Source organism: Erinaceus europaeus, chromosome 7 (genome assembly GCF_950295315.1).
Source record: "Erinaceus europaeus chromosome 7, mEriEur2.1, whole genome shotgun sequence".
In the NCBI taxonomy this organism is placed as follows: domain Eukaryota; kingdom Metazoa; phylum Chordata; class Mammalia; order Eulipotyphla; family Erinaceidae; genus Erinaceus; species Erinaceus europaeus.
The window spans coordinates 109,409,296-109,422,842 of record NC_080168.1 but is presented as its reverse complement, the minus strand read 5'-3'; the positions used below and the strand labels follow the sequence as shown (position 1 = coordinate 109,422,842).

Here is a 13,547-nt window from a genome sequence, read left to right as displayed (position 1 = left end):
TTTTTTTTTCAAACAGTTGTCTAGGCTCACTGTGCCTGAGCTAACTGGGAGCCGTCCAAACTGCAGACCCACTGTTGGGGCTTTTTATTCTGTTCTATTTTATTATTACTATTATATATATTCATATCCCTTTGCTCCCCCTCCCTCAGGTTAATCAAAATTAACTTTTAGTATATTTTCCATTGCTAGGAGGCTGGGTGTCTTATCTATTGTGAGAGGAACTTGTTTCACTCTTCATACCTCCTCTAACTACTCTACCCTTCTCCCTCCTCCTAGCTAATTAAAAAAAATAAATAACCTCTCCTTTCACTGCTCTTTATTATGTTATTTTTTGTTTTCTCTCTTTTTTTTCCTGTGTCTTCCTTTCTTCCTTCCTCTGCTTTTTGAATTCACTGATACTCGTTTGTGAATTATTTTGTGGAAGAAATCTGACTCTATCTTTGTGTGTGTCTCTGCTCGAATTCCCTTACTCCTCTTGCTACCCCTAGAATTTACAGTGGACAGATTGCATTTGTCATAAAGGCATTTAGTATACCATGGTTGTACTCAAAACACAACAACTGAGGAACAACAGAACATAAAAATAAAAAAAACACATTAATTAAAAACCATGGTTAGATCAAAAGCAAATAAAACTGCTACTACAATGAATGAAGACAAGAGCCCAGAAGAAACTACAAATCAGGCAGAAGTAACCATAGTTAAGAAAAGCATACAAGCAATACTAAACTTATTAATCACAGAAATGAAAATAACTTTGGAGGAAAGGGTTAGCAGTATTAGGGAAACAACAGATGAGACCCTCAAGGAAAATACTAACTACCTTGAGGAAATTGGAAAACTGAAAGCTGAAATAGCTGAACTGAAGAAAGTAGCTGAGGGAAGGGAAAGCAAACTAACAGAATCAAAAAACAAAATTAGTCAGACAGAGGATGAGCTAGAGAAAACCAAGAAAGAGGTAAAAGAGCTCAAAAAGAGATTGAGAGACACTGAAAACAACAACAGAGCCATATGGGATGATCTCAAAAGGAGTAACATTCATATAATTGGCCGGCCAGAGGAAGAACGAGAGGAAGGGGAAGTAAACATTCTAAAGAAAATTATAGGTGAAACTTCACAGACCTGAAAAACAGAAAGGACATTAAGATCCAAAAACCAAAGAGTCTTCCCAAAAAGAGTCAATCCAGACCTGAAGACAACAAGACACATCATAGTTACAGTGAAAAGAAATAAAGATCATAAAGGCTGCAAGAGAAAAACAAAAAGTCACATACAGGGGGAAAACCCATAAGACTGTCAGCAGACTTCTCCGCTCAAACTCTAAAAGCCGGAAGACAATGGTGAGATATCTATCGAGCCCTGAATGAAAAAGGGTTTCAACCTAGGATAATATATCATGCTAGACTTTCATTCAAACTAGATGGAGGGATCTAACCTTCTTAGACAGACAACAATTAAAGGAGGCAACCATTACCAAGCCTGCCCTGAAAGACATTCTAAAAGATCTCTTATAAACAAGAATATCACTATAATACTTGCAATACATCAGAGCAAATAAAAATTATTGAATAATGGCACTACAATACATTAAATCCATAATATCAGTAAATGTCTATGGCCTAAACTCACCCATAAAAAGGCACAGAGTGGAAGGATGGAATAGAAAACATAACCCAACCATATGCTGCATGCAAGAATCCCACTTGACTCAATAATATAAATTCAAACTTAAAGTGAAAGGATGGAAAACTATCATACAGGTTAATGGACCACAAAAAAGGCAGGAACAGCCATTATCATCTCTGACACAATAGATTTTAAATTAAATAAAGTAATAAAAGATAGGCAAGGACATTACATAATGGTTAGAGGATCAATCAGCCAAGAAGACTTAACAATTGTTAACATCTATGCACCCAATGAGGGACCATCTAAATACATCAAGCACCTACTCAAAGAAATCGAAACCATTATTAAGAATCTCCCCAACAACAAAACCCTGGACCAGATGGCTTCACAAACGAATTCTACAAAACCTTCAGGAAACAGTTAATACCCATACTTCTAAAGCTTTTCCATAAGATCGAAGAAAGAGAAACACTCCCTTCCACCTTCTATGAAGCTAACTTCACCCTGATACCAAAAGCAGATAGAGACATAATAAAAAAGGAAAATTACAGACCAATATATCTCATGAACATAGATGGAAAAATATTTAACAAGATCTTGTTCATCACAACCAGTGGAATATATCCCAGGAATGCAAGGCTGATTCAACATATGTAAGTCAATCAATGTCATTCACCACATCAATAAAAGCAAAGCCAAAAACCGCATGACTATCTCAATAGATGCAGAGAAAGCCTTTGACAAAATCCAACACCCATTCATGCTCAAAACTCTACAAGAAATGGGAATAGGTGGGAAATTCCTCAAGATAGTGGAATCCTTATATAGCATACCTACAGCCAACATCATACTCAACGGACAGAAGCTGAAAGCATTCCCCCTCAGATCGGGAATAGACAGGGCTATCCACTGTCACCATTACTTTTCAACATAGTGTAGGAAGTTCTTGCCATAGCAATCAGGCAAGAGAAAGAAATCAAAGGAATACAGATTGGAAGGGAAGAAGTCAAGCTCTCACTATTTGCAGATGATATGATAGTATATATAAAAAATCCTAAAGAATCCAGCAGAAAACTACTAGAAATTATTAGGCAATATAGCAAGGTGTCAGGCTACAAAATCAATGTACAAAAATCAGTGGCATTTCTTTATGAAAACACTAAAACTGAAGAAGAAGACCTCCAGAAATCACTCTCATTCACTGTTGCAGCAAAATCAATAAAATACCTAGGAATAAAGCTGACCAAAGTGAAAAACTTGTATATTGAAAACTATGAGTCCTTATTGATGAAAATAGAAATTGATACCAATAAATGGAAAGACATCCCATGCTCATGGATCAGAAGAATAAATATCATCAAAATGAATATTCTCCCCAGAGCCATATACAAATATAATGCAATACCCATCAAAGTTCCACCAAGATTCTTTCAGAGAATAGAACAAAAACTACAGACATTTATCTGGAAACAGAAAACACCTAGAATTGCCAAAACCATCTTGAGGAAAAGAAACAGAAATGGAGGCATCACACTCCCAGATCGCAAACTATATTATAAGGCCATCATCATCAAAACAGCCTGGTACTGGAACAAAAATTGGCACACAGACCAGTGGAACAGAATTGAAAGCCCAGCACTTAACCCCCACACCTATGGACATCTAATCTTTGATAACGGGACCCAAAGTATTAAATGGAAGAATGAGGCTCTCTTCAATAAATGGTGCTGGGAGAACTGGGCTGTAATATGCAGAAGGATGAAATTGTACCACCTTATCTCACCAGAAACAAAAATCAACTCCAAATGGATCAAGGACTTTGATGTTAGACCGGAAACTATCAAATACTTAGAGGAAAAAATTGGTGGAACACTTTCCCACCTAAACCTCAAGGACATCTTTGATGAAACAAATTCAATTGCAAGGAAGACTAAAGCAAAAACAAACCAATGGTACTACATCAAATTGAAAAGCTTCTGCACAGCCAAAGAAACTATCACACAAAGAGACCCCTCACAGAATGGGAGAAGATCTTCACATGCCATACATCAGAAAAGAGACTAATCACCAAAATATACAAAGAGCTCAGCAAACTTAGCACCAAAAAAGCAAATGACCTTATCCAAAAATGGGCAGAGGATATAAACAAGACATTCACTTCAGAGGAGATCCAAAGCCTAACAAACATGAAAAACTGCTCCAGGTCACTGATTGTCAGAGAAATGCAAATAAAGACAACATTGAAATACCACCTCACTCCTGTGAGAGTGGCATACATCAAAAAAGACAGCAGCAACTAATGTTGGAGAGCCTGTGGGGACAGAGGAACCCTCCTGCACTGCTGGTGGGAATATAAATTGGTCCAGCCTCTGTGAAGAGCAGTCTGGAGAACTCTCATAAGGCTACGTAGACTTTCCATATGACCCAGTAATTCCTCTCCTGGGGATATATACCCCAAGGATTCTGTAATGCCAAATCAAAAAGATATGTGTACACCTACGTTCATAGCAGCACAATTCATAATAGCCAAAACCTGGGAGGAACCCAGGTGCCCAACAGCAGATGAGTGGCTGAGAAAGCTGTGGTATATATACACAATGGAATACTATGCAGCTATTAAGAACAATGAAATCACCTTCTCTGACCCATCTTGGATGGAGCTAGAAGGAATTATGTTAAGTCAGCTAAGTCAGAAAGATTAAGATGAGTATGGGATGATCCTACTCATCTACAGAATTTAAGAAAGAAGAACAGAAAGGGAAACTAAAAGCAGGATCTGATTAAATCTAGAGTAGGGAACCAAAGTAAAAACCCTGTAGCATGGGGGAGGGTGGACATTCAGCTTCCTGGGGCAGTGGGGGGTGTGGGGGTTGGGGGGTATTATGGGACACAGTCTTTTGGTGGTGGGAATGGTGTTTATGTACATTCCTATTAAAGTATAGTCATATAAACCTCTATTTAATTAATATGACAGGGGAAATATTGATCATATGTCTTGAACTTTTTAAAACACAGACTGAGACTTCTTAATATATAGGCTGAGTCTTTGAAATGTTGACTCTCTCAAAGTCTAGACCAGGTAGAAAAGAAGCAACCAGTGACACAGCTATGTACAAGATGCTGGGTATTACACAGCAAACCCTAACAAAGGGACTTTTCAAAGTTAACCCAATTACCAAATAATGTGTGTTGGTATGCTTCACATTGTTTTGGTCTCACTCCCCCCCTCCCTGCACACCCCTCCCCCCCACCTCCGGGAGATTGTGGTTTAGCCCTTGCTAGTTTAATGCTTCTCCCTTCTCCCCACCCCCTATCCTACATACTGGCTGAGTTCCTAACTCTGCTGCCGGGGGAGAAAGATGGAGGAGCACATTGTGTGGTGATTAGGTTGTTTGCCCGCTCGTGAATAAAGATTAAACTGCCATGAGTTTCTGGTCATCTGTTTCCCACCCATGAAGCCAGGCCGGCGAAAACAACAAATGTGATGATGACAATAACTAACATTGTCTACTTGAACCCTAAGATAGCAGGAACCTCACATTTCCACTATAGAGCCTATATTTCCCCCAGTCCTGGAACCTTAGGGTGGGGCCTGCTTTCCTGCATGCTTCTCTCAATTCATATCAAATAATATTGCATCTGCTGATCGCAACCTAATCAACGCAATGAGTGCCACCCCTTCATGCTTCACTTCAGACTGTGTCCAGAGACTTCAGGTGTGGAACGACAACCCTTCAGCTTCACCACTCAGGTGAGACCTTTCCTTTCATAGTATTCTCTAATTCCATTCCAGGTGGTCCACTCCCCAGTAAAGTCCCCAACCCTAGATATAGACCAGGTCTTCTGAGATAGAGCAAATATTCACACATGTCCATAAACCAGGGAAAAATATATACCTGAAAGCAGAATTACACAAGAGTCTGCAGTGAGTACTCCCCAATACTTCATCTGCACTATTCCAGCCTTTAGGTCCATGATTGTTTAACAATTTGTTTGGCTTTGTATGTTAATTCTCTTTTCAGCCACCAGGTTCTGGATGACAGCATGACTTCCCTGGACTGATGATCCCACCAATGTGTCCTGGAGCCACGCTTCCCCAGAGACCCGCCCTACTAGGGAAAGAGAGAGACAGATTGGGAGTATGGATCGACCTGTCAATGCCCATGTTCAGCGGGGAAACAACTACAGAAGCCAGACCTTCTACCTTCAGCACCCCATAATATCCCTTGGTCCATGCTCCCAGAGAGATAAAGAATAGGAAAGCTATCAGGGGAGCGGAGGGGATACTGAGTTCTGGTGGTGAAAATTGTGTGGAGTTGTACCCCTCTTATCCTATGGTTTTTGTCAGTGTTTACTTTTTATAAATATAAATTAAAAACAGCAACTGAAAATCAACCTAAACTGTCGTGCTTTTCTGCCTCCTTGTGATCAGACAGTAGAATGCATGTGAATAGAGATAATTATACAAATCCAAAGTATTATTGACATACTAATTACTATACCTGCAACTAAATTAAAATGTGGGGAGAAACTGGTGAGGTGACTCAATGGTACAGTTGCTCTTGAATGTCTGCATTCAGTAATGTACATGCAGGCATCACTTGGGAGCACTGACAGGAAGCTTCAGAAAAGTGGAACAATGTTATGGCACCTCTCTCTCTCTCTCTCTCTTTTTCTCCCACTACTTCAACCTCTCTCATCCCTCTCTCCCTTTATGACAAAACTCTCACCTAAATTATATGGAAAATGATAATGATATTGTCATCAGAATCCTACAGATTCAGTAAAGACTAAATAATTTAGAGTACCCCCACCCCCAAAGCTCTGCTCAGTTTGGTTTATGGTAGTTTAAGGGATTAACTTGGGACTTTGGAGCCTCAGGCATGAGAATCTCTTTGCATAACCATTCTGCTATCTACCCCTGCCTAATAAATAAAAATTCTCAGAGTTAAGTTCCTCAGTACATTGTAGGCAAGACCATTTCTTGACTAATTTGTGCATTTAACAACACTGTGTTAAATTCACAGTACCCTAGGCCTCTGTCTCCCTCTCTATTATTTTTTCTGCTACAAGAGCTAATGGAATTTGTTGCCCCCTCCCTGTCTTTCTTTCTTTCTTTTAATTGTTGATTTGATATGACAGAGAGGACTTGAGAGGGGAAAAGGAGATAGGAAGAAATAGTAGAACCTGCAACCTGTCTTACCTCTTGTGAGGTGTTGCCGCTGCAGGTGGTGATCAAAGGGTTGAAAACGGGTCTTAGAGCATAGGGATAAGTGTCCTTAACCAGGTGCCCCACCACCCTGCCCCCCGCCTCAAACCCTAGCTCTTAATCTTCTAGAAAATGCTTAGAAACTACCTGGAGTGGAGTGTTTTGCTACCCCATTATGGGTACAAATGTATCTGGATTAAGAAGAGAAATCACAAGTTATTCTTTAGATATTAATAATTACATTTAACTACTTTAAAGATAATAAAGCAACACAATATGTGATGCAGTGGTAGAGAGAAGATCTTCTATGCCCAGGCTGCAGGGCTGAGCACCCAGCTACTATGTGAAAGTGCTTGCAGTAGGGAAGCTTCATAACAGGTGAAAGAGTGCTGTCATAACCCTCATTATCTCACTGTCTCTCTCCTTCTAATGCCGTTTTCTTTCTCCCATCCACTCCCTCTCTGACTTCTATCTTTCATTTAAAATAATTGGAAAAAGAGGGTGCCTGGCATACCAGTTCTGACATATACTGTATATTTTATTAACTTACAACATTTTTTATTAGAACATGCCATATCCTTGTGATACTTTCCTCTTTTCTTCATGTTATTCTCTGTTTTCAAAAGTTTTCTCAGTGCTGGATGATATCATATTGACAGACATTCAGGTAAAAATAAATAAAATACATTGGTATCAGGGGAGGGAATGGACTATGGAGTTCTGGTAGCGGGAATTGTATCCCTTTTATCCTATGATCTTGTCAGTGCTTCAGTTTTATAAATAAAAGCTTACTGAAAAAAAAGAAGAAAGATCTTAGGACTAGATGGTGGTGCACTTGGTAAAGCGCCCATGTCACAATGCACAAGGGCCTGAGTTCAAGCCCCCTGTCCCCACCTGCAGCGGGAAAGCTTCATAAGGGGTGGAGCAGAGCTGCAAGTGCCTTTCTCCTGTATTTCTCCCTCTTTATTTCCCCCTTCTTTCTTGATTTATGGTTGTCTCTATCCAATAAATAAAGCTTAAAAATACATTGGTAATATATATTGATAATAATTTTATGACCACTATGTCCTCACTATTGTTCTATGCATTATATAGTCTCTGATGTTTATTCTTTAAAAATAGTTTCCCACAGTAACTAATTAAAATGATTCAGCTAAACTTAGAGTGTTATCACCAGTAGTTTTACTCTCCAGAGAGATTTTAATTGCTCTCTTTGCAAGGAATTCATGTGTTTAATTAGAGAAAATGAAAACAGATAAAATATATCTGCTTGTTTTGGAAAGCAAAGCAAAATCATACATTTGTAGGCTATCCTAGGGTCTAGAGTTTAGATATAATTTCCAAGGAAAGATTGGTAAAGAAAAAAAAAAAGCTAAATGCCTGGCCTCTCATTGTGCAAAGTGTTATATTTATTTACATTTCAAGGGTTCTTCATCTCAGAAAATTGCAGTTGTTTCCACCAGCTCTTGCCTGTTCCAGAAGTTTTTTTTTTTTTTTTTTTTTTATTCTCACTCATCAATGAATCCTGTCTCTGGGAGCAATGATATTCATCTGATTAATCAGTAAAATGTACATTTTCAGACCTATATTACTTCTTGTTTGACAGAATGAGATGACTTCTTTCATTTCTTTTTATTATTTTCCTCTTTTTGTGAGATGTATGAAGTTTCAGCATACATGTGGAAGCTGACATTTCTTTTTAGTTTTTAAAGTTTAGTTTCTGATGCTGTGTTAAATTTGTAGCCTGTCTGATCTGTTTATCAATATAAGTCTTGTAACAAGTGTCTATATTAGTGGTATTCATCCCCATTTCTATGCCTTCTCCATTTCTTTCTGCAGATAAATGCATATCAGACACACTGTTGAAACAGTGAAACTACTGTGAGTCCCTGCCTGTTAGACCTAACAGGGGTTCACTGTATGGGACTGGTCATAGAGCTGGTGCTGATCTGTCATCAGCTGTAGAGCACAGACAGAGAACTTCACAGTCTGCATGTAGCACCTTCTACTAGGAAGACGGGCCAAGTTACCTTTCTAACAAGACCTCTCCCAGCTGAGATAAATTCTCTATAGTGTTTATCCAACATGCTCCATCTCACTCTGTGCCATCGGGATCATCCAAGTAAACTATGCCCACAGACCAGGTAATGAAGATATCCCACAAAAAGCATCCTAAGCAGAATCAAGCTTTGAAGTCTCTGAAATGCTCCAATATGCAGTCATTTAAAACTGACACATTAAGGAAATAAACTGGGATATGAACACTCTTTCAGGAATTATATAATTGTAAGTATATTTTATTTCTCACATTATTGATTATGTTCCTTTTATAAATACTTTGTAGCTTAGTTCATTTAATATTGTTGTTAGAACCTATTCCAAAACTAAAAGATTATTTTTTAATTTAGAATGAAAAAATAATCAGTTACCTATGATTGTCTGTATTAGTTTACATAGTCATGGCTTCTTTTTTAGGTTATCAACTCTACTGAGAATAAAATTAGACTTTTTGAAAATATTGTGGAAAATAACATGTAGAAATAAACTACATTATGATTCATCTATACAGATAAAATGTATTAATTAAATGCAACCATGTTAAATTTTATAATATCCCCCCACACACATAGATACAATAAAATGAAAAGAAAAATGTTCAAAGTCATTTTTATTATACAATTTATTTTGCCTCCAGGGTTATTATTTGGGCTCAGTGCCTGCACTACCAATCTAATGCTCCAGGAGGACATTTTCCCCATTTTGTTGCCCTTGTTGTTATTGTTGCCATTGCTTTTGTTGGCTAGGACAGAAAGAAATCCAGAGAGGTGGGGAAGACAAAGAGGGTAGGTCTGAGCTCGCCTTCTGTGGTCACGGCTAGGAACATTCCAGGCTGCACTAATTTCAGGACCCATCTTCCTCAGGTAGTAGGAAGAGTATGTTGTCCAACCTCCCTTCACAGAATGGAACAGTTCCTACCATTCTTGATCCACATTGATGGTAAGGTCTGATAGGTGCCCACAAATGCGTCCATTATGCTGTTCCTGATGGAGATGACCAGTGACAGTGGTTAGAGGGACCTATTCAAGGTCTAGGCCCATCATGTCTGTGTGGGAATCCCAGGACTCCCTGACTAGGGCTCCAGGTGATGGGGTGGCTTGGTAGTGACTGAAAAGCCATCATTAAATTAGTCTGGTCTCTTGCCCTTTTTCAGCTTTTGTAGTACTTACTTTGTCTGACAAGGTTAGCTTTGGAGTGATTGAGGGATGTATAAAAGCAACTAGGTGATGAGAGTATCTAGGTCTAAGTAGAAACTATTTGGTTAGGTACTTTAAGGTGTATTTTTAGGACTTTCTGCGTGCTTGCTTCATTTATTGACTCGCTGCAAACTATCATGCACTTTTGCTTTAAGGTCTATATTTGGCCCTAACTTATGGATACATGTACATAGACCCTGTTTCATGGGCCCGGGTCTATATCTAGGTTTTGAGGTTTTGTTAAGAAGTGTGCCCCCCAAAATGGAATTAAGGATTCCTATGAGCTAGGAAGGGTCTCACCAGAATAATGAAGCTAAAGGGTCAGACATTCCATGCCTGATGTCTCTGGACACAGTTCGAAGTGAAACATGCTGAGGTGGTGCTGGTTGCATTGCTTAGGTTGGGATCAGCAGATGCAGCATCAGTTGGTTTGACTTGAGAGAAGCATGCAGGACAACAAGCCTCATCCTAGAGGTTCCAGGACTGGGAGATGTATGGGCTTTATAGAGAGAAAGGGGACAGTTCCTGTTGTCTAAGGTTTTTTTAAGAAGGCAACAGATAGTTACTGCTATAACCACATTTGGCAATTGGCTTAACTTTGAAAATCCCAACCTCACCATAATCTATGTCCTTTAATGATATTTACATATAGCTGTATCTTAAAATGTAATGCTACCATAGGGAGTAGGGCGGTAGTGCAGTGGGTTAAGTGCAGGTGGTGCAAAGTGCAAGGACCCTTGTAAGGATCCCAGTTTGAGCCTCCAGCTCCCTACCTGCAGGGGAGCCGCTTCACAAGCGGTGAAGCAGGTCTGCAGGTGTCTATCTTTCTCTCCCCGTCTCTGTCTTCCTCTCTCCATTTCTCTCTGTCCCATCCAACAACAACAACAACAATAATAACTTCAACAATAAAACAAGGGCAACAAAATGAAATAAATAAATATTTTAAAAAGTAATGCTACCAGTTGCTTCTGTTTTCCTTGGTCTAAGTTTTTAGGAGATTTACTATTTCAAAGAACAAGTCATTATTAAAAATGTATTAACAATTTGAGCCCACAGTTAAAATTCAATCTGATTACCAATTTGAAGTTTTAAATGCTTAGATTGAAGGAACATATAATCAGAGGTATAGACTATGCATCAAAAAGTTTGAGACATTCAATCCATTTTCCTCTCTCACATTAATTAAGTAGATTTGTGAGACTGTAAGTTAATAGGACTGTATATTAACACCATTCCAACCATTAAAAATCTGTGCTCCCCCCGCAGTGAAGCTGAACAGCTACCCTCACCCTCCACCCAGAGATTTTTACATTGGTGCCCTACTCCAAACTCAGTCAGATTCTGCTTTGAGTTTCCCTTTCTGTTCTTCTTTCTCAACTTCAGTCTATGATGTGAGCATCCCATACTAGTTTTTGTATTTCTGACTTAGTTCACTTAACATAATTCCTTGTAGCTCCATCCAAGATGGGTCAGAGAAGGTGGGTTCATTGTTCTAATAGCTGTGTAGTATTCCATTGTGTGTATATATACCACAGCTTTCTCAGCCTCTCATCTGTTATTGTGCACCTGAGTTTCTTCCAGGTTTTACCTATTATGAATTGTGCTGCTATGAACAACATTGTGTACGCATATATTTTTGGTTGTGTGTTATGGAGTCCTTAGGATATATCCCTTGGAAAGGATTTACTGGGTCATACTGAAGGTCCATCATCTGTAGCCTTGTTCTCCAGACTGCTCTCCACAGAGGCTGGATGAATTTACATTCCCATCAGCAGTACAGGAGGATTCCTTTGTCCCCACAGCCTCTCCTTTTTCTTTTCTTTTTAAATTTCTTTAGTGGGGGTTAATGTTTTACAGTCAACAGCAAATGCAATACTTTGTACATGTGTAACATTTCTCAGTTTTCCACATAACAATACATAATAATTGAAGCTTTTAAATTTGATGTAGTCCCATTGGTTAGTTTCTGTTTTAATCTTCCTTGCAGTTGGTTCGAGTCACCAAAGATGTCCTTGAGGTTTAGGTGGGAAAGTGTTCCACCAATATTTTCCTCTAGGTATTTGATATTTACTGGTTTAAAATACAGGTCCTTGATCTATTTAGAGCTGGCCTTTGTTTCTGGTGAGATTAAAGTAGTTCAGTTTCATTCTCCTGCATGCTTCAACCCAGTTTTCCCAGTACCATTATCAAAGAGAGCCTCCTTCCTCCATTTACTAATTTGAGCCACTTTATCAAAAATTAGATGTACATAAGTTTGGGAGTTTAGCTTTGGGCTTTCAATTCTGTTTCAATGGTCTGAGTACCTACTTTTATTCCAGTACCTGGGTGTTTTGATTATGATGGCCTTATAATATAGTTTGAAATCTGGGAGTGTGATGCCTCCATTTTTGTTTCTTTTCCTCAAGATTGTTTTGGCGATTCTAGGTGTTTACTGGTTCCAGATAAATGATTGTATGTATAAATATCTTAAACATATTAACCAATTTTGTATTTGTTTTTCTAGTAATGGAAGATGTGAGTAATAAGAAATGAAAAATCACACTTCGGTGAAGGAATTCATCCTTCTTGGACTTACAGATGATCCAGAGCTTAACATTTTGATTTTCCTCTTTCTCTTCTGCACATATATACTGAGCATTACCGGAAACCTGACAATTATCGCACTTACTCTGCTAGATTCACAACTCAAAACACCCATGTATTTCTTCCTTAGGAATTTCTCCTTCCTGGAAATCTCATTCACAACAGCATGTATTCCTAGATTTCTGGTCAGCATTGTAACAGGGGATAAAACCATTTCCTATAATTCCTGTATAGCTCAGGTATTTTTTATCATACTCTTAAGTGCAACTGAATTTTTACTTTTGACTGTTATGTCTTATGATCGGTACGTGGCCATCTGCAAACCACTACACTACACAACAATAATGAACAGTAGAATCTGCAACCAGCTTGTTCTTAGCTCCTGGCTGGCTGGGTTTCTTCTCATCTTTCCACCTGTGATCATGGGGCTTCAGCTGGATTTTTGTGATTCTAACATCATTGACCACTTCGCATGTGACTATTCTCCCTTGTTACTGATCTCCTGCACAGACACAGCACTGCTAGAGCTCCTGGCATTTATCCTGGCTGTCTTCACACTCATGGTAACCTTAATGTTAGTGGTCCTTTCATATGCATTCATCCTTAAGACAATTCTGAGATTCCCTTCTGCAGAGCAAAGGAAAAAGGCCTTTTCCACTTGCTCCTCACACATGATTGTTGTTTCCATTTCTTATGGAAGTTGCATTTTCATGGATGTGAAAACATCAGCAAAAGAGAGGATAGCTTTGAGCAAAGGCATAGCACTGCTCAATTCCTCTGTTGCCCCAATGCTAAATCCTTTTATTTACTCTCTAAGGAACCAGCAAGTAAAACAATCTTTTAAGAATATGCTCAAGAGATTTTTTAAATAA

General features: G+C 38.8%; 1 protein-coding gene across 1 annotated transcript; it reads left to right on the top strand.

The window, feature by feature from the left end:
- The first annotated feature begins 4,301 nt into the window (after nucleotides 1-4,301).
- Nucleotides 4,302-13,547, top strand: LOC103109240 (olfactory receptor 6C76-like). Its single transcript, XM_007518283.2, has 2 exons — nucleotides 4,302-4,317; nucleotides 12,619-13,547. The coding sequence occupies exons 1-2, from the start codon at nucleotides 4,302-4,304 to the stop codon at nucleotides 13,545-13,547; spliced, it is 945 nt and encodes a 314-aa protein (XP_007518345.2).